This window comes from Canis lupus, chromosome 8 (genome assembly GCF_011100685.1).
Source record: "Canis lupus familiaris isolate Mischka breed German Shepherd chromosome 8, alternate assembly UU_Cfam_GSD_1.0, whole genome shotgun sequence".
NCBI classification, from domain to species: Eukaryota; Metazoa; Chordata; class Mammalia; order Carnivora; family Canidae; genus Canis; species Canis lupus.
This window is the reverse complement of record NC_049229.1, coordinates 60,203,135-60,225,856: the sequence shown is the minus strand read 5'-3', so window position 1 is coordinate 60,225,856 and position 22,722 is coordinate 60,203,135. Positions and strand designations below refer to the sequence as shown.

Genomic DNA, 22,722 nt, shown 5'->3' with positions numbered 1-22,722 from the left:
CCTGATCAAGGATTTAAAGTAATGACCATAAAGATACATAATGGACTTGAGCAAAGAGTAGATGACCTCAATAAGACCCTTAATAAAGAGAAGAAAGCATAAGAAAGAGTCAATCAGAAATGAAGAACTCAATAAATGAAATTTAACATATACTAGATGGAATAAATAGTACACAAGAGTAAGCAGAAGCATGACTCTACAACCTGGAGGACATAATATAATGGAAACAAACATAATAATGGAAAGCAATCAAGCTGAACAAGAGAGAGAAAAAAATAGAAATAATAAATGAAAACAGACTGAGGGGGCAGCCCAGTGACTCAACAGTGTAGCGCCACCTTCAGCCCAGGGTGTGATCCTGGAGACCCGGGATCGAGTCCCACGTCGGGCTCCCTGCATGGAGCCTGTTCTCCCTCTCTCTCTCTCTCTCTTTCTCTCTCTGTGTGTGTCTCTCATGAATAAATAAATAAAATCTTTTTAAAAATTAAAAAAAAACAGACTTAGGTAACTCAGTGATACCATCAGGAGTAATAACATTCACATTATAGGAATCTCAGAAGGAGAAGAAAACAGGAGGCATAAAATTTATTTGAAGAAATAATAGCTGCAAACTTCCCAAATCTGGGAAACAGAAATCTAGATCCAGGAGGTGCAGAGAGCCCACAACAAAACCAACGAAGGAGGTTTACATGAAGACACACAGTAATTAAAATGGCAAAAAGGAGTGATAAAGAGAAAATTTTAAGAGCAGCAAGAGAAAAGAAGATAGTTACATACAAGAGAAACCCCATAGGGCTTTAGCTGATTTTTCAGCAGATGTTTTGCAGGCCAGAAGGAAATGGCATGATATATTCAGAATGCTGAAAGAGAAAAACCTGCAGCCAAGTATACTCTATCAGCTCCCAGAATAGAAGGAGAGATAGAGTTCCCCAGACAAATAAAAGTTAAAAGAATTCATGACCACTAAACCAGCCCTACAAGAAATATTAAAGGTGACTCTGAGTGGAAAGAAAAGACCATAAGTAAAAGTAAGGAGGGATGCCTGGGTGGCTCAGTGGTTGAGCACCTGCCTTTGGCCCAGGGTGTGATCCTGTAGTCCCAGGATTGAGTCCCACATCGGGCTCCCTGCATGGAGCCTACTTCTCTCTCTCCTATGTCTCTGCCTCTGTGTATGTGTGTGTGTGTGTGTGTGTGTGTGTGTGTGTGTGTGTGTGTGTGTCTCATGAGTAAATAAAATCTTTCTTTAAAAAAGAATTTGAAAAAAAAGAAAAGTAAGCAGTAATACTAAGTATATCTATAAAAAATCAATCAAGAGATTTACAAAAGAAAAGGAAATGCAACACCATATACCTAAAATAGGGAGGGGAGAGAAGAGTAAAGAATGGGTTCAAGGGGATCCCTGGGTGGCGCAGCGGTTTGGCGCCTGCCTTTGGCCCAGGGCGCGATCCTGGAGACCCGGGATCGAATCCCACATCAGGCTCCCAGTGCATGGAGCCTGCTTCTCCCTCTGCCTGTGTCTCTGCCTCTCTCTCTCTCTCTCTGTGACTATCATAAATTAAAAAAAAAAAAAAAAGAATGGGTTCAAACCTAAGCAACCATCAACCTAAGATAGACTGCTATAGGCATAAGATGTTATATACAAACCTAATGATAGCAAATCAAAATCCAGTAATAGATATACAAAGTATATCACTAAAGAAAGCCAGCAAACCAGGAGAGAAAAGAATGAGGGAAGAAATGAATAGAGAAGAACTATAAAATCAACCATAAACAAGTACCAAAATGGCAATAAGTTACCTACCTACCAATAATTACTTTGGATGTAAATGGACGAACAACACTCCAGTCAAAAGACTAGGGTGAGAGAATGGATAAAAAAGCAAGACCCATCTATATGCTGCCTATAAGAGACTCATTTCAGACCTAAAGACACATGCAGATTGAAAGTAAAGGAATGGAAAACCATTTCTTATCCAGATGGAAGTGAAAAATAAGCCAGGATAGCCAATACTTCTATTGGATAAAACAGACTTTAAAACAAAATCTGTAACAAGAAATAAAGAAGGACAGTATATATTAATAAAGGGAACAATTCAACAAGAGGATATAACAGTTGTAAACATTTCTGCACCTAACATGGGAGTACTTAAATACATAAAGCAATTAATAACGAACATAAAAGAGGTAATTGATAGTAATACAATAATAGTTGGGGACTTTAGCACCTCACTTATATCAATGGATAGGTCCAAACAAAATCAACAAGGAAACAGTGGCTTTGAATGACACTGGACCAGAGGGATTTAACAGACATATTTAGAACATTCTGTCCTAAAACAGCAGAATACGCATTCTTTTCAAGTGCATATTGAACGTTCTCCAGAATGTATAACATATTAGGAGACAAAACAGGTCTCAACAATTCAGAAAGCTTGAATTCCTATCATGCACCTTTTCTGACCATGATGCTATGAAACGAGAAATCAACCACAAGAAAAAAAAAAAAACTAGAAAGAACATGAATACATAGAGGTTAAATAACATGCTATTAAATAATGATGGTGTCAACCAAGAATTCAAAGAAGAAATTAAAAATCATGGAGACAATGAAAATGAAAACACAATAATCCAAAATCTTTGGTATGTAGCAAAAGCAGTTCTAAGAGGGAAGTTCATAGCAAAATAGGTCTACTTTAAGAAGCAAAAAAAATTTCAACCTAACCCTACACCTCAAGAAGATAGAAAAAGAACAAAACCCAAATCTAGCAGAAGAAAGGAAATAATAAAGATTTGAACAGAAATAAAAGAGAAACTAAAACAATAGATCAGGTCCATGAAACCAGGAAGCTGGTTCTTTGAAAAGATCAACAAAACTGTTAAACTTCTAGCCAAGTTCATCTAAAAAAGAAAAAAATATATAAAAAAGGACTCAAAATCAGAAATGAAATATGGGAAATAATAACCCGACATCATAGGAATACAAAGAATTGTAAGAGAATAGTATGAAAAATAATATGCCAGGGATGCCCGGGTGGCTCAGGACATGATCCTGGAGTCCCCGGATCGAGTCCTGCATTGGGCTCCCTGCATGGAGCCTGCTTCTTCCTCTGCCTGTGTCTCTGCCTCTCTCTCTGTCTCTCTCATGAATAAATAAAATCTTAAAACAAAAGAAAAGAAAAAGAATATACCAAACAATATGACAGCATAGGAGAAGAGGATAAACTCCTGGAAACATATAACCTATCAAAACTGAAACAGGAAAAGAAAATTTGAACAGACTGGTCGCAGCGATGATACTGAATCAGTAATCCCCAAACTCCCAACAAACAAAAGCCCAGGACCAGTAACTTCACAGGGCAATTCTGCACACTAAAAAAGAGTTAGTGCTTGTTCTTCTCAAAATTTTCCAAAAAATAGAAGAGGAAAGAAAGCTTCCAAATTCATTCTTTGAGGCCAGCATTACATTAATACCAAAACCAGATAAAGACACCACAGGAAAAGAAAATTACAGGCTAGTATTTCTTTTTCTTTTATACTACATTTTTTTTATTTTTATTTTATTATTTATGATAGTCACACAGAGAGAGAGAGAGAGGCAGAGACACAGGCAGAGGGAGAAGCAGGCTCCATGCACTGGGAGCCTGATGTGGGATTCGATCCCGGGTCTCCAGGATCGCGCCCTGGGCCAAAGGCAGGAGCCAAACCGCTGCGCCACCCAGGGATCCCAGGCTAGTATTTCTGATGAACATTAGATGCGCGGTAATCCTCAACAAAATATCAGCAAACAAAACCCAACAATATAATAAAATCACTCTCACGATCATACAGAATTTATTCCTGGGATGCAGGCAGGGTTCAATATTCACAATCAATCAACATGATACGTCACATCAATAAGAGAAGGGATAAAAAGCTTATGATCATTTCAGTAAATAGAGAAAAAGTATTTGACAAAGTACAGTATCTATTCATGATGAAACCTTCACAAGGTAGTTTAGAGGGAACATACCTCAACATAATAAAGACCATATATTTAAAAAAAAAAAAAAAAAAAAACCTCGCTTACATCGTATCATTACTTTATGGTGAAAAACTGGGAGCTGGGGGATCCCTGGGTGGGTCAGCGATTGAGCACCTGCCTTTGGCCCAGGGTGTGATCCTGGGGTCCTGGGATCAAGTCCTGCTCGGGCTCCCTGCATGGAGCCTGCTTCTCCCTCTCCCTGTGTCTCTCGTGAATAACTGAAATATTTTAAAAAACAAAACAAAACTGGGAACTTTCCATATGATGTCAGGAACAAGACAAAGATGTCCACTCTTACCACTTTTATTAAACATAGTATTATGGAAGTCCCTAGCCACAGCACTGAAATAAGAAAAAGAAAGAATCCAAATTGGTAAAGAAGAAGTAAAACTTTACTCTTTGCAGATGACATGAATACCATATATGGAAAATCCTAAAAACTCCACAAAAAAACTACTAGAACTCATAAACATATTCAGTATGGTAATAGGATATAAAATCAATATGCAGAAATCCATTGCATTTCTATACACTAAAAAGGCAGCAGAAAGAGAAATTAAGAAAACAATCCCATTTACAATTATACCAAAATAATAAAATATCAGGGTACCTGGCTGACTTAGTTGGTGGAGCATGTGACTCTTGATCTCAGGGTTGTAAGTTTGAGCTCTATGTTGGATGTAGAGTTTACTTAAAAAGAATAAATAAAGTAAAACTTTAAAGAGGGAGGTGGGAATATGGGTGAAATAGAAGCGGATGAAGGGTACACTTACATGATATAATGTATTATAGAATTGTTGAATTGCTATATTGCACACTTGAAACTAATATAACACTATGTTTTCTACACTGGAATTTAAAAGAAAAGGAATTTAATGGGAGAAAGGTGGTAAAAAATACTAATGTAATGTTCATTGAATGCTTTTAAATAGGGTTGACTATGTAATTGTACATAATATGAAACAATTTTATGATTATGAAACAAATGTATAAATGTATAAACCATGAAAGAAAATATTTTAAAAAGTTAAACATCCTACTAAATATATAGATATATTTATATTTTATACATGTATATATTTTTTAATTTTTTTTTTAAGGAAAGCTTTTACAGGTCAACACTGGTGCTAAGGAACAGTTATTCTTTGAAGCTCCCAGAGGGAAAAAACAAACCATCCCCAGTGTGGAGGTAGGAAGATAATAGTGCTTGCATTATTGTTGATCTGACAAAGTGGTTAGAACAGTGATGCCCACCTTCCATCATTTACATAATGAAGCCTGTTCTCAGATTATTCAAATCAAAACTATTAGTTTATTTTGCTAGCCTATTAGATGAGTAAAGGAGAAGGTGTTGTATTAAGAAAAGGAATAAAACAGGGGCGTCTGGGTGACTTAGTTGGTTAAGTGGCCTGCCTGGCTTTTGATTTCAGCTCAGGTCATGATCTCAGGGTTGTGAAATCAAGCCCTCTGTCAGGCCCAGTGTGGAGCCTGCTTGAGATTCTCTCTCTCCTCCCCACCCCCGCCCTCACTGGCACTCATGTGCACACTCTCTCTATAAAAAGGGAAAAAAAAAAGGAATAAGTCACTTTTATGTCTAGCTATGCTCCAATTACTTTCCTCAAAGGACATGAGGCAAATAGAAGACATACTATCTTAGATAAGAACACTGCATGACTATCAAATCTTTTGTAACCCATATGCCTAGATGCTTGTTGGCAAATACCCGTTTAAAGAAAAGAAAAAAGAAAAAATGTGTTTGATTTTGTGAGTGACAGTATTAGCAAAATTTTTTGACATGGCCAAGGAAGAGAGGCTAAACAAATTTAATATGAAAGTGGCTTAATAAGGAGAGAGACTCTAAGTAAAGGTTCTTAATTTGCGATAATGATTAATTAGAAAACATGCCTCTAAAGTATTAGAAATTTAGACATGAAATATAGATTTCTTGATTATTCTAAGAGCAGAAATGGTCTTATTTATTATCACTGAATTCTCAGCATCTAGAACACACAGTGGATATATAACATCTTGAATGATGTTATATTTTTCTACAGGAATTAGCAGACTTAGGAAGCTATAAAACCAAAACTAATAATTTCACTGTTTTTATTAAAGCTTTAGTTTTACTTGTGCCATATATAACTATAAAGAAAAATATTCAGATTTTTGTTGTCAATATTTAAAGTTTAGATATCACGAACTTACAGCCTTTTTTTTCCTTTTTAGGTAGAAAAAATTTGTTGGGCATCATGGACAAGTGTGCTTGGTTTATGCTGTGAAGGAATTTGGCCAGTAGTTGGAGAAGTCACAGACATAACTGCCTCTTGCCTCACCAGTGACAAAATGGTCCTAGCTACTGGGGATGATTTGGGATTTGTGAAGTTATTTAGATATCCTGCTAAAGTATGTGTTTTTCTTTAACTCCCCTAATGATCATAATTATAAAAATGGTTAAGGTAATGCCCTTTCATAGTATTTTGTTGGGTAATATGAATATACATAAGTATTATGAAAGGTTTAGAATTATGTTGACATTTGACATTTATTGACATTTATTTGACATTTATTGACATTATTGCTTTTATTTAGAAGTAGTCTTATAATTTATGATCCTGTGCCTTAAGTCTACTGCACAGTGTTTCTCAGTATTGAGTAATATAAATATCTCTTTTAGAGGAAACATTTCTTTTATCCCTAATATTAACTTAAATAATTTTGGTATTCTTTTGATTAAGTATATACAATCAACAGTAAACACAAACTCTTTATATTTATAGCTTTAAAGTTTAAAGTCTTTTAACCATTAGATACAAAATACTATAAATGCAATACCTATAAAATCAAAATAGCATTGATTCAATGTAATGAATGATATTTTGCTAAAACTAGACTGCACAGACTCTTTGGAGTGCTACATACCCATGCTGTGGTGTGCAGTGTGGAAATTGAATTCTCTTAATTGCTTTCCTCTTTTCAAGCTACTGGGAAACAGGCTTCCATTTAGCACAAAAATAAAATTCATATATCAAGTCCAGATGCATTTATTTCTTAGTTGTCATTGATTCAGATATATAATTGACCTTTGAACAATGTGGGGGTAGGGGTGCTGACCTCTGAAATTCACTTATAACTTTTGACTCCCCAACAACTTTACTAATAGACTACTGTTGAACAGGAGCCTTACCAGTAACATAAACAGTCAACATATATTTTGTATGTTGTATATATTACATACTGTATTCTTACAATAAGCTAGAGAAAAGTTATTTCAAGAATAATCAAAATATAAAAATAAGGAAGAGAAAATACATTTACAGTGCTGTATTGTGTTTACCAAAAAATATCTGCTTATATATAAGTGGACTTTTGCAGTTCAAACCCATGTTGTTCAGGGGTCAACTGTATATTATAATCTGGCAACATCACGAGCATAAACATAAATTTGAAATAGGGCACTGAAATCATATTATGATATTGATCTTAAATAGCTGCTTGTATTTATATTTTTAGATCAGCATTGAAATGAAAACACAAGTTTAAAAATTCTCATAGAGAACCCAGGCACCTGAAGAAATATCCCACACATCTGTATTTTAGATACACTTAAGTGACAGAACTTTAATTGATAAAGAATGTGTTCCAATAAGGCATTTATTGATCAGAAACTTCACTTCCAGGCTTTCTAGATGGTATAGGTGCCCTAAGAATAGGTTCTAGGACAGTCATCTACAGATTCCTGCTTGGCTTCACTGTAGCAAGAACCACAAAATCTTTGGGAAGCTACCTTCTTGCAGTGTTTGGACGAAAGATCCCTCCCTTCTATTTCAGCTGACCTTTATTAACAGTATTTTCCAAAGAATTCACTGTTTTAGCTATCACTATATTTAAAGACATTTATTTTAATACCTTTGAAAAATGTCCATTTAAAACCTGCTTATAGGGGCACCTGGGCAGCTCAGTTGGTTAAGCATCTGCTCAGGTCATGATCCTGGAGTCCTGGGATCGATCCCTGTGTCAGGCTCCCTGCTCAACAGGGAGTCTCCCTCTCTCTCTACCTCTCCCTCTCCATCTGCCTCTCCCCCAGCTCATGCTCTCTTACCCCCTATCTTAAATAAATAAAATCTTTTAAAAACTAATAATAAAACCTGCTTCTAATACATTGATCTGAAATTTACTTATGTAATTGATAGTATTATGCTAGTGTTCTGGATTTAAAGTTGCCAGTGTCTATAACTTGGATTTTTCTTGATATTTAAAAGAAAAATACATTTTATATGTACTATTTATAAACACAAACACTAGTTAATTAAGATGCAATATATTTACATGAGTATATTCCAAAAGGGTTGATGATTAATTTCTGTTAATATGGCCATGTACATAAACATTTATATCCTGACTTTGTTAGTTATTATTGCATCTGTACCCAACAATAATGTCTGCATAGCCATTATTTTGAACAGATGTGTACTTTTCCATATACGTACACTATAGTTAACTATTACTTGACTGACTATTTAAGGTATTTACATTTTTTCACTGCTGTAAATATTGTGGTGGATGTTTTTTGCATACATAGCATTTTCTTAGCATAGATCCCTAAAAGGGGGACTGATAAGTCAAAGGCCAGACATTTTTATGCTTTTAATGCACAATACCAAGTTCATTTTTTTAAAAAGTGTGGGGCAGCCCTGGTGGCGCAGCGGTTTAGCACTGCCTGCAGCCCAGGGCATGATCCTGGAGACCCTGAGTCAAGTCCCACATCAGGCTCTCTGTATGATGCTTGCTTCTCCTCTGCCTGTGTCTCTGCCTCTCTCTCTCTCTCTCTCTGTCTCTATGAATAAATAAATAAAATCTTTAAAAATTAAAAATTAAAAAATGTTTAAAAATGTGCCCAGGGTACTAGAAATATGTGAAACTACTAGTTTTATCCTGTTGTCACCAGATTTAGGAATCATCATTTTTCATTCTAGTGAGTTTCAGTGTTTTCTTTTCTTTTCTTTTTTTTTGCAAGACGCCTTTGTAATGATTAATCTCTAATCATATATTAAGAAAGAAATTCAAAATTATAACTGACCATTTTTAAGTAGTAACATTTCTCAGAAAGACTCTGAATTTTTCTTTTTAATCTTTAGGGAAAATTTGGAAAGTTTAAGAGGTATGTGGCCCATAGTACCCATGTCACAAATGTTCGCTGGACTTATGATGACAGCATGTTGGTTACCTTAGGAGGTGCAGATATGTCTTTAATGGTTTGGACAAATGAAATGGAGGGCTATCGAGAAAAAAGACCTTGTGATAGTGAAGAATCTGATACAGATTCAGAAGAAGATGGGGGTATGTCACTTTAAAGTATTTTAATTAAAATACAGAAACAATTTAGCTCAACTAATTTAAACTACAATGGTAGTTTAAATTATTACACAAGTAATAAGTATGTTTGAATAATTGTGATTTTAGTTTTTGTGGTCTGTTTAACACCAAAATTGATTTTACGAATCAAAAATAATGAGCTGGCATGTATTGATGCTTAAGTATTCTTCATCTATAAATGTAGGATAATCTTGCTTTAAGTACTATTAAAATAAATTTTAGGTATTGAACCTCATGTTTTAAAATGCTTTTTATCTTTTCCTAATATACAAATAATACCAGCTCATTATAGAAAAATTAGAAAATACAGTTTGCAATAAAAATAAACACAGAACTTATCATTTGAACACTCAGAGGTAACTTCTGTTAACATATTGAGATATTTCCATGGGGGTTTGTGCATTTATATAATTATTTTTATATAATCATTTTTTTTCTTTTTTTTAATATATATAATCATTTTTAACAAAAATATATTGAATTTATATTCTGTAGACTGATATTTTTTGATAATATTTTGAAAACATTTTTACAGATCATTAAATATTCTACATCATTTTTACTGGCTGTATATTATTTCCTAATTTGGCTATAACACAATTTACTTACTTCATATTGTTGAACATCCTGTGTCTAATTTATAGGATTGTAGCAGAGCTCCTCAGTTGTAACTCAGAGAATAATTCTTATGTTTTGATGGCAGGCTATGACAGTGATGTTACAAGAGAGAATGAAATCAGTTACACCATTAGAGCCTTATCAACAAATATTCGCCCAATGTTTGGAGTCAAGCCTCATTTGCAAGGGAAAGAACCCTCAGTTGATGAGAGGTAATAGTCAAGTTTAAAACTAGATAAAGAAAAATATACTGGTATTAAAGTCGAATTTATTGTTTAACTGAATGTATTTTTGTAAAACCTAAGTAGCAGTGGTACTCTTGCATTTTCTAGCTTTCAGCACCTCTTAGAAAATGTGTTCATCCTTAAATACTTTTTGGTATGACACTGTCTCTTGCAAGTAGTTTAGGGAATATACAAAGTATCTGTGATTCAAGGAATATTATTTGCTAACTTTTATAAATAAATGTGAGAGAATTGTAGGAGATAATGAAATTTGAATCCAATACCAAGTATGTTTTAGGAAGCACATGAGCAGAGATAGTATTAAATTTTGAAAAGGCATTTTTATCCATGTGCCTTTAATCAATGATAGAAAATCATTATTTAAAAATTTTTCCAAAAGGCAAATTGAAGTATAGCCTCCCATTAGAGAATGGGAATCCCTGCTCTTTGTCTGGAAGCAGCACATCAAAAATAAAGGCTATGCCCACATAAATTTTATAAGGAGAGAGAACTTTTTAATAGTCTCTGAGTTAGATGACAGATCAAGAGAGAAATTGTGAACATGATAGTTTTAAAATCATTAGGGAAAATGGAAGACAATAAAGAGGTATATGGATCAGTGAATGACATGGACTTCAGAAGTGAAAAGTTTGTAAGGAACAATAAAGGAAAAATTATCTAGAAACCGCAGTGAGGAACCAAGGAGTGGGAGGTGAGAACAGCAGGCACCTCCGAAGCTGTGTTGAGGAAAACTTGTTTATGAGAAGCTGGTAAGAATATTTGAGGGAAAAGTTAAAAATGAAAGGGAGTTCACTCATCTTGAACAGAGTTTGTGGGAAGTTTGAGTGCATATCTAGTCAGAGAGGGTGGTGCTGAAGGCTCGGGCGGGGGGCGGGGCTCAACTACAGATGGCAGTCTAAGAAAGCACACTGGCAGAGGGGTTTGAGTTTGCCCTATGGGCTTAACATTCAGGGAAAAGAATGAAGTTGGAAGGGTGAGGTGCATGTTCCTGATGCAGAAGAGGGATCTAAAAAGTCTCTGAACTGACTAGCCACACAGGTTCCCACGGAAGTTCTAGGTGGAGTGCTGAGTCATGACGCCTCCATAGCTCCTCTTCCAGGTGCCCATTGGCAGATGAGTACTCATATGATAATAGCTTTGGCATCACCTTACAGATAGGGAGTAGAGGGTGATTATCCATTTTGTCATCACGCATAAAGAGGCAAAGTATTAAATTAGGTATTTTAAGAAAGCTGACCAAACCATTATCTAAATATCAAGATTCAACATTGAAGTGATCTGGTGGGAGGCAGTATCTTACAGTGCAAAGGATGTGGTTTTGGGAGTCAGACAAATGGATTGAAATACAAATTTTTATCATTTTCCTCTTGTGTCACCTTGAAAAGCTATTCTTTCCCTCTAAGCCTCCATTTCCTTAGAGGTCAAATGAGCCTTATTGTCACTAACTTATGGAGTATTTTATAAAATGATATATAATATATATAAAAAACTTAGGTAGTTAATCTTTACCACCCCTCCCTGGGAATGAAATAGTCACCTGAGGGAAATAGACAATTTCTGAAGTTAAATATCCACAAAGTGGTGAACAATACCTATATATTTATAAATCAGAGGACTACATATAACTTTGCAAATGTGGATGTTTCTAATGAGAATATTGCAGTATGGTGCTTAAAATTACTTCAGTTATATCTCACAGGTAATGAAAAATAAAAAGTGACTATAGGGAGGAAGGAGCTTTAGATGTTCCCATAAATCTGTTTCATTTATTATATCAGTTTTTTAGAAAAATATTCTCATTTATGAGATAAATTAGGCATATCAGAAAATGTGACCAAATTTTAATCTATAGGCCGTCATTCATGGTAAAACACTTAAAATTGCTTCCTTATTAATGAAGTGACCCAAATTCTGACAGATGGAAGTATTTTGCTATTTATGAAAAATGCTTGATGCTGTCATAATCTTTGCTGTTAGCTTGTATTTTTTGTAGCTAACATTTTCAAAATTATTTTTGAAATTATTTTACATTCTCAGTGTATTCTACAATTTCAACTCTGCTGAGTTCTTTTGAAAATGCTGAGGCTAGAGTCCGAAATGATTCATAGTTAGGAGTCTTCATTTTCATAAAATGAGAGAATTAAAGGAGAAAAAAATGAAGATACGTCTTTTTACCAACTTTGCATATATTTGTGAGGAGATATTATGGTCTATATAAATGTTTTTGTATTTTAAATAAAATATATTATTGCTATCAAATATGAAACATAAACAGTGAAAACAAATGTTTGTCAAACATCCACTTAAAAGGTTTTGAATGATGTTGGTAACTACTCTACTTGGTTGATACTTCTGTGGGGCCTTTTTTCCTAAATGACTTTAATAATTTTATGTTTTTCTTTTTGTAGCAAATCTTATATATTTAAAGTAGTTGTCAATCAAACATACAGTATTTTTAATAAAATTATACAGAACAGTATAGCATAAAACTTAGTCATCTTTATATTTCCTTGGAATTTTGTTGATCTTTCCTTTCTTCTGTTACTTCTGCATTTAATTCATAAGTTTTCATGAATTATTCATCATCAGTGTTTCTTTTTTTCCTCTTGTTCCTTTCGAAGGCAGGGGGTAGTAAGGTAAGTTTCATTAAATAAAATATTTTATTCCATTATTCTTTGTTCTGTTTTGATCTTTATTGTATTTTACAATACTGATTTTTTTCCCTATGAAACATGGAACTATATTTGTCAAGAAAGAATTAGAAATAAAATAAGTCCTACAGAAAAGTTGCATTTACATGTGCAGTATGTGTTTGCTGCTAAGGCTCTTCATTATGATCATTTGGTTTTATAAATGACTTTTCACAAACTCCAGATAGTTTTAGTTTTTCCTTAATTTTCGGAGGCTTATTAAAATAGTTAACATATTTATCAGTGAAATTATGCAGTTTATAAACCTGCTAGCTTCATTTAATGTACATTTATACATTCATTTAAAAACATTAACATAGGGCAATGATTATATTTGCATGTTTAATAAAATACTATGTGCTAGAAAGGACTCTCTGGGACACTTTTACAACTACCTTTAGTGAGATAAAATTGGCTTCAGGCACTTTCTGAAATAGGACAGTGTGGAAAAAGCCAGTCTACTGTAGAAGTAAAAAAAAAAAAAGATACCATTAGGAAAATGCTGGGAGATAAGGATGAAAAAAATAGATATGCAGCCAGATTATACAGAAACTCAGATATAAGGTACTCCTTAATTTATTTGGTACAGAGCAGAAATTCATTATTTGTTTTAAACAGGGGTGATGTGTACGAAGATAGGAGTCCAGAGTGTGATGTGACTTTTAAAAAGGCCCACATATCTTAGACTTAACAAATAAAATATTTTAACAAATAAAATATTCAAATCTAGCCTCAGATCTGAGGTAGCTTATTTTGGACTGACCTATACGTTTTAAAGGGACTCTGACAATTTACAATGGGAGTTACTTGTTTGAAAACAAAGCTAAGTGGAGATATATGTGCTGTCTTGGGTATGAGTGACTTTATGGAGAAGGGACTTCTCTTTCATAAGCAGTTTTCATGTAAAGCTTAGATGACCATTTGTTGTAGGTGGTACAAAGGGATGTTCTAGACGTATAAAGATGATTCCTGGTTTCAGCAGGGGGTGGATGAGATGACTTTGGTGATCTCTTCCAATTCTCTTTTGGTCGTTATGTTATTAAAGGGTTTTGTTTTGGTTTTTTTTAAGTTACCTCCTTACTAGCAAAACCCAAATCCAGCATGATCGTGAGTAACTCCCTTTGCCTGCTAGGTTGGACTGGCCGACTAGGAAACACCTCTTTAGACAGTTTCCTTAATAGCATCTCCAGTGCTTCCAGCCTTTTAAGTTGATAACATTTTATTACTACACTTAAGAACAAAGATAAGCTTCAGTATTTTGTTTGAAATTCAGAGTGCACTGTAGAAAAATACGAATGGTAAGCTTTAAAGTTTACAATATAGAAAATGTTCAATTCTCATTTTTCTTTTCCACCTTCTTTTGATTTCCCTGCCATTAATGGAGTAACTTTGGGGTTCTATGCAATCATAAATAAAAGCAATAGACCTTTAATATTTGTAGCATGGTTTATCTGCGTTAAACTTGTAAAAATATTTTATTACAGAAATATTTTACTAGTGTTTTAAATTCAGATCTGTGTTGTAATCTTTTCCCTTTTTTATCTGCTGCTGAAAAGAGGTTCCAGGTAATCCTCTCTCTTTGTTATACTTTATAAGACCTAATTTTGTATTTTTGTCATCTTTCATATTTACCAGTAATGAGCCATGTTACTTAGTGTTCTTTACATCTGTTCACGGTTTTCCATGTTTTCCTCCATTGAAATCAATATCACTGAAACAAATGGCATCTTAATTATTGGATTTCTGCTACATAAGTAATTGCTTTATCAAAACTTTATTTGTTCAGCTTGCATAATTTTATAGTATAACTTTATTTAAACAATGTCTATTATATAAATTATCTTTAAAAAATTAAAAGACACTTAACCGGCTAGTATGGATAAAAATTACCTGTTTGTTGTTTGGGTTACAGTTAAAGTGGTCAGATGATAACACTGAATAAAGTTCATCAACAAAACTGACTTAGAAGAAAAGCCAAGGCTGCTATCATTCTTTAAAATGACCCTAACGAAGGGCACCTGGGTGGCTTAGTTAGTTAAGTGGCCGACTCTTGATTTCGGCTCAGGTCACGATCTCGGGGTTGTGCGATCAAGCCCCAAGGTCAGTGTGCTTGAGATTCTCTCCCTCTCTAAATAAATAGGCCCTAAGAGAAACATTTTTAAATGTTACATATTATAAATCAAATTATATTTATTACTTACAGACATTCAAAGCATATGAAAATGGTTTGAAACCAAACCTTCTGTAATAATTTGAGGAGTTCTTTATATATTCTTGTAAGTGCATGTCATTTTTATGTCACCAGCTGTGGTTATTTACTTCTGCATACTACTTCATATCATGTATGAATATCTGTACTTCTTTTATATTACATATTCAAGATGAGCACTTCATTCACTGTTATAGATGTATAACCTGGAAATCATTGTGAAAATGCAAATATTTTTTCATTCTTTAATTTTATACACTTAATCACACCTTGGATATTTTTCCCACAGCAAAATCATTTTATTTTCTGCTTTAGTTGTTACAAATTAAAAAAATTTTTTTTTTTTTTACAAATTAAATATTAACTTAAACTTTGAAATGAGTTGATAGCATGATTGATTGATTTACATTCGGTGTTCAGATTATTAAACATTTGAATAATGGTTATCTGAGATAAACCAAATAAGGTGGGTTTTTTTAATTAAATGGTTTTAGGAAAAGAGCCTCTAATTTTTTTTTTTTTTGAGTGTAGTTGGCACACAGTGTTACTTTAGCTTCAGGCGTGCAACATAGTGATTTGGCAAGTTTATACATTATGCTCTGCTCACTACAAGTATAGTAACGCTACCTTCTGTCCCCATACAATGCTGTTACAATATCATTCACTATATTCCTTATAGTGTGTCTTTTATTCCTGTCACTTACTCATTCCATAACTGAAGCCTGTATTTCCCACCACCCTTCACCTATTTTGCCCATCCCTACTCCTCCCCTCTGGTAACCATCAGTTTGTTCTCTGTATTTATAGGCCTGATTCTGCTTTTTGTTTGTTGATTCATTTGTTTTTTTAATATTCCACATATGAGTGAAATCGTATGCTATTTGTTTTATTTCACTTAGCATAATACCCTCTAGGTTGTTGTCACAAATGGCGAGATCTCATCCTTTCTAACAGCTGCGTAATAGTTGTGTGTGTGTGTGTGTCCCTTATTTATTGATCACTAGACACTTAGGTTGCTTCCATATCTTGGCTATTGTAAACAATGCTGCAATAAACATAGGGGTGCATATATCTTTTTGATTTAGTGTATTCATACTAATGAAGGGAGGTGTAAATATCCAGTAGTGGAATTGTTGAATTGTATGGTATTTCTGTTTTTAATTTTTTGAGGAACTTGCATACTGTTTTCCACAGTGGCTATACTAATTTACATTCCCACCAACAGTGTACAAGAATTCCTTTTTTCTCCCACATCCTTGCCAACACTTGTGATTTCTTGTCTTTTTTTACTTTAGCCATTCTGACAGGTGTAAGGTGATATCTTACTGGGGTTTTGATTTGCATTTCCCTGCTGATTAGTGATATTGAACGTCTTTTTATGTGTCTGTTGTCCATCTGTATGTCTTCTTCAAGAAAATGTCTATTCAGGGCCTCTGTCCATTTTTTTTTAGGGATTTTATTTTATTTTATTTTTAATAAATTAATTTTTTATTGGTGTTCAATTTACCAACATACAGAATAACACCCAGTGCTCATCCCGTCAAGTGCCCCCCCCTCAGTGCCCGTCACCCTTTAATCCCCACTCCCCCCCCCCTCCCCTTCCACCACCCCTAGTTCGTTTCCCAGAGTTAGGAGTCTTTATGTTCTGTCTCCCTTTCTGATATTTCCCACACATTTCTTCTCCCTTCCTTTATATTCCCTTTGTCCTTCTCCGATTGACTTCCTTCACTCAGCCTCTGTCCATTTTTTAATCGAATTGTTGTGGGGGTTTTTTGGGGGGGCGTGTTGAATTGTATAAACTCTTTATATATTTTAGATATTAACCCCTTATCAGATATATCATTTTCACATGTCTTCTCCTGTTCATTAAGTTGCCTTTTTGTTTTGTAGACGGTTCTTTTTGCTGTGCAAAAGCTTTTTATTTTGGTGTAGTCCCAAAGTTTATTTTTGCTTTTGTTTGCTAGATACAGAGACATATCTAGAAAAATGTTGCTATGGCTGATATCAAAGAAATTGGTTAAAAATTGGGCCAGTTCTTTTACATGTAACTGTCTAGTTTTTGCCAGCACCATTTATTGAAAAATGGTCTTTTTCCCATTATATATTCTTGCCTCCTTTGTCATAGATTAATTAATTGACCATATAATCATAAGTTTATTTCTGTGTTCTTTATCCTGCTCCATGGATCTGTGTGTCTGTTTTTGTGCCAGTACCCTATTGTTTTGATTACTGTAGCTTTGTGATATAGATTGAAATCTGGAATTGTGATCCCTGAGCTTTGTTTTTCTTTCTCAAGATTGCCTTGGCTATTTGGGGGGTCTTTTGTGGTTCCATACAGATTTTAGTATTATTCTAGTTTTGTGGAAAATGTTCTTGGTATCTTGATAAGAACTGCATTCAGTCTGTAGATTGCTTTGGGTAGCATGGACATTTTAACAATATTAATGCTTTCAATCCATGAGTATAGAATATCTTTCCATTTGTTTGTGTCATCTTCAGTTTCTTTCATCAGTGTTTTATAGTTTTCAGAGTCCTTCACCTTTTTGGTTGAGTTTATCCCTAAGCATTTTAAGAGCTTCCACATTTAAATGATTTAAAACAGAAACTATATACCCCTAATGGGACATTACAAATAGATCCTGAACTAGCAGTGGAAACAAAAAAGAGGGGGCTAGATGTGAGCGCTGTTCTCTCAGTGAAATTGATGAATGTTTAGTAAATAGAATAGATAAGAGGAGTTGAAGGCAATAGTAAGTAATATAATAACTACCTTTTACAGAGTGTTGTATGGTTTATACTATGTAACTGTAAAATGTTTTGCTTGACTAACTAATGGTGATGCCATTGACTTCACTAGAGACTTCAGGCAGAAGGGAAAGTATAGGGCCTAGAGGAACAAGTAATGAGTACAAATCTGAATTTAGATATAACTTATGTTGCCAACAGTATAGAAAGTTCAAATAAATATTTTCAAAATTCAAGAAGAATACATTGAATACTTGCCATGTGCAAGATACTGTGGTAGACACTTTAGAGCAGCAATCTAGGCTTTTTCTAATATATCACATTAAGAAGGTTTTGAGTGTATTAAACTACCATTTGTGTATTTATAAATAATCTGCTCTTGTGCTAATATGTTATTTACATTATGAAACATACACCAAAGAAGATAAAATGAATAAAAGTTCTAATATCTTCTTTCCACCTTCCTGCTGGGGAGATATCAGGATAAAGAGGGCATGGCATAGTGAGGAACACAGATTGGGTTCATTTTCCTGCAGATGTGTCAGACATCTCTATCCAGTGGGCCTTGGTGAGGGAGGCTCAGTGAAGGTGCCCAGTAATGGATGCTTTTCCTCATTCCCACTTTCCTGTTTCAGGCCCCCCGTGAGCAGGGCCCCACCAAGGCCAGAAAAACTCCAGACAAACAATGTTGGCAAGAAAAAGAGACCTATAGAGGTAAGGAGAACCCCCCCCCTTTCCCCAGTGTTAACTTGTGCCTTAAAATGTATTCAGGATTCATCCCATTCCATTCTAGTAAGACAGCCAAATCTTGTCATTAGTTTTTTATGAAAATAAGCATACTGAATAATCTTTTAATAATCTGTACACATCAAAAAAAAAAAAAAAATAATCTGTACACATCACATGGGACTCGAATCCCAAGGTGGAGTCAAATGCTCTACTTACTGAGCCAGCCAAGTGCCCCTGAGTAATCTTTTTTGTTTGGTTGTAAAAATTGATTGCTTAACTGTCAAGTCTGAGTTTTGGATTGATACCCTTTGTTTCTTTTTGCTTTTTATTAGTCTTTTTTTTAGTTTTCCATGAATTGAACTTCAGAGAACTTCTGAATGTAAATATATGTGAATGATCTATGGCTTATAGAAGCACAGGTACCTTGACAGTGTCTTATACTTAGAGGTTTGAATTTATAAGTCAAAGTTTATACCCCATGTGATATTCATTGTAGAGTTCAATGAAGGCTCTACTTCCCGACAAAGAAACTTTCCACAACAATTGAGCAGAAGGAAATTCTCCCAGGCACTTAATTCCAGTATCAGCAGCTGCAAGCAAACCGCTAAATCAGGTCAAAAACAAGGCGACAAATCTGTGCGACAGTGATTGTGGGACTCATTCCCCAACGAAGCCTCACAAGGTCAAAGAAAAGGGACACTTTCAGTTATTCTACTAGCAGAATTATCTGTTAGCACTTTAGCATGAGTTATCAGAGACGGTGTACTTAGTTTTTTACACCAACGCTGGTATACTGTTTGGCTCCTCAGGAGTACAGCACTTGTACATAATATATTGAGTTATATATGCAGATTACATATTTTTACTAACAATGTAAATCAAAATACTATTCTTTTGGACACGGGAAGTATCTCAGTGTTTAACGCATTAACTCCTACCAATTAAAATTCTTAAAATCAGATGGCTTTGTGATTCTCTTTTCCTTTTTATAACTCTCTGTAGAAAAGTATCGAGTGTGTGTTTCAGCTGCTATTTCCAGTGCACATTACAGAGATGTGGATCTAGCTTAATTTTGTATTTGAAGTTTGTAAAACATCAAAATGCATCCTCCATTTTGACTGAAGATACCAGTACTATATATAAAAGTAATGGTGAACATTTAGGCATAAGGAGTTGTATAATGATTTTATTGTTTTTATAGGATCTTGTGTTGGAGCTTGTTTTTGGCTATCGAGGAAGAGACTGTAGGAATAATGTTCACTATCTAAATGATGGCGATGATATAATTTATCACACTGCATCTGTTGGAATTCTGCACAATGTTGCTACAGGTAGGAAATTCTGATTTTCCGTCTGCCACTTTTTTTTACTTTAGAATTTTGTTATTTATAATCTTAAATTTCTTTGTGAAAGCTATAAATAATTAAATTGCATAAGTCCAGAAGGTATTTCATACTGTTGAATTTTTTAGTAATATTTCAAGTAACCAGATTTACAGTCTTAAGAAAGCATAATAAAGCAGGAGATTTCATAATGCAAAGTGCTCATAGGTCTCTGTTAGAGTGAAGGTTTACTATACCTTGAAACCATGTTTTATAATGAAACCATTTGTAACTTTATTTTCCCCTAATGTTAACATGAAAATGGATGGTGTAGTGGTTCTCTCTTCTAGGTAGTGATTAAAAGTAGCATGTTGGGTAAGTGATTGCTGGGGAATGAGGTGAAGTGGGCAATGTTCTTACTGAGGCCTCAGAAAGCTGAGGAAGATATTAAGAAAGCTGTTCCCCTGTGGCTCTATGTGGAGATGCTTTGTTTGATTCAAAGTGAGAAAATACTTCTTGATGTTTATTTAACTGATTGTATTGTTGGAAAGCATATAAAGTTCTCTTAGCATTATTTGATGACCAATGATGTGATAATCCTATTAGTGACATTCACTATTTAATTTTGAATTGTTTTTTTTATATGTAATTATAAACTTCATAAAGTCTGAAAGTTGGAAGTAAAAACAGAGGTATTTAGTCCAAACATTTCTGGCTTTTTCCTCTGATAGCTTCACTCTGAATAGGTAAAGAAAATGGATTATGTGAATCCTAATCCCTCATACCTACTCAATATTAATCATTAACATGATAGTCCTATTTTGGTTTCCTAAAGAAAAGGATTCACCAAGATCCCACAGAAATCAGTAGTGATTTTCAATTTAATAATTTGAGTCATTTAAGAAAAACTTAGATAATCCTCTTTGACGTTTCACATCTCCTTCAAAGAGAATAGAGAAGAATAAGAAAAGATTATTTAGAAAGGAATATGTAGGGACGCCTGGGTGGCTCAGCGGTTGAGCACCTGCCTCTGGTTCAGGGCATGATCTGTGGTCCCAGGATTGAGTCCCACATCAGGTTCCCTGCCTGGAGCCTGCTTCTCCCTCTGCCTACGTCTCTGCCTTTCTCTCTCTATGTCTTTCATGAAAGGAGTATGTAAATACACTTTCATGCTTATACTTGTAATTTTATTTTTAATTTTCTGATTTGTAATTAATCATCTTCTGATGGGATATTTATTTATTTATTTATTTATTTATATCGGGGGGGGGCAGAAAGGAGGCTAGGCACCTCCCACTTGTCATTATTGGTCCTCTCCAGTTTGGGGTACCATGTCACAGTCTAGGAAGTTTTGCTCTTCTTCAAACTTAGCCAGCAGCACATATAATTGTTTGTTTGTTCTCACTAAACTCATAGCTCTGGGAAATATGAAGCACATTTCACTTTGAAGAGAGGTTTTAAACTATTAGATCTGGTAAATGTCATTGTTAAATTGTTTTGTTTTGTTTTGTGCTGCTTCACTTTTTGGAGGACCTACTGTTGATGGCCCTCTGTAATCTGGACCCAACCTACAACCTACCATCCTGACCTCATTTCCCACTTCTCCATTGTATTTACACAAACATACTTTCAATACATCCTATATGATCACGTCTAAGGTCTCTTCACTAACAGTATTACTAGATAAATCACATGACTTCTTTGATCAAAATTCTTGAGTACCTTCCCACTGACTACAGAATAAATATGAAATTCAGTGGCTGGCATTCAAAATCCTCTATCATTCTAGTTCCAATTTGCTTTTCCAACCATATTTCTCACATTTCTTCTTGACCTTACTCTTCAGCTAAATGCCCATATATGTGCATACTTAATACTTTCCTGTCTTTGACCTTTGCTTAAAGTATTTTTCTTCCTGGAATGTCCTTCCCCACTCACCTTCCCATTAACAGAGTCTGTCATGTCAGTCCAAGAGTTCCATATGCCCATGATAAGAATTCCCATAGCATTTGGATCTTTAACTCTCTGTGGCACTTGATACCTTTAGCCTTGTGTTACATGGTTTATGCTTTTCAGGACTCTATCCACTTAAAGACTTTTGAGTAATTTTTATGATGATGATGATGCTCAAAAAATACGTACTAAGTACGTTAAACAGCAGTTTATTGTTCTGGATAAATGCATTTGACTGTTACACCTTAAAGTTTTCAGATTTAATTCTCAAATTCTTTTTTTTATAGGGACCCAGAGTTTTTATCAGGAACATAATGATGATATACTGTGCCTCACTGTAAATCAGCATCCCAAATTTATCAACATAGTGGCAACTGGCCAAGTAGGTATGTTTCTATATTTTAAAAAGAAACAATTTTAAGTAATTATATTATTCAAATTAACTCAGTATCCTATGGGAAAAAATAAAATATATTTGTGTATTATTCAAAATGCATTTGTATATAAAACACACACACCCAGTTTTCCAATATTATTTGCTTCCAGGTATCTTTCTCTCACTTTGGTTATCTTAGTTGGTACAGACAGTGCAGAATTAAGAATGAACTATGTTATGGTGATTGAAATAGTTGGACTTAGTCCTTTAGCAGAAATTTCTGATCAGCAAAAAGGATTAATGTGGCATTTAAAGCAGAAAGGAAGGGGATGCCTGGGTGGTTCAGCAGTTGAGTGCCTGCCTTTGCCTCAGGTCGTGATCTCGGGGTCCAGGATAGAGTCCCACATCCCTGCAGGAGCCTGCTTCTCCCTCTGTCTGTGT

The 22,722-nt window shown here is 34.6% G+C and overlaps 1 protein-coding gene across 15 annotated transcripts in view; it reads left to right on the top strand.

Moving 5' to 3' along the window:
• EML5 (EMAP like 5) overlaps nt 1-22,722 on the top strand; it is a 183,087-nt gene that overhangs the window by 135,385 nt on the left and 24,980 nt on the right. For 11 of the 15 annotated variants that reach the window (XR_005363659.1, XR_005363660.1, XR_005363661.1 and 8 more), the window contains 9 exons: nt 5,122-5,210; nt 6,248-6,424; nt 9,157-9,358; nt 10,098-10,224; nt 12,879-12,893; nt 14,504-14,512; nt 18,537-18,615; nt 19,832-19,961; nt 22,193-22,291. Coding sequence is in view for 11 of the 15 variants with exons in the window: in XM_038545507.1 (XP_038401435.1) it covers nt 5,122-5,210; nt 6,248-6,424; nt 9,157-9,358; nt 10,098-10,224; nt 12,879-12,893; nt 14,504-14,512; nt 18,537-18,615; nt 19,832-19,961; nt 22,193-22,291 (927 nt within the window). In the remaining 4 variants the exon portion in view is untranslated. Of the gene's footprint in view, nt 1-5,121; nt 5,211-6,247; nt 6,425-9,156; nt 9,359-10,097; nt 10,225-12,878; nt 12,894-14,503; nt 14,513-18,536; nt 18,616-19,831; nt 19,962-22,192; nt 22,292-22,722 lie in introns of those variants that run through there. The other 4 variants (XM_038545513.1, XM_038545505.1, XM_038545506.1 and 1 more) reach the window with 4 other exon arrangements.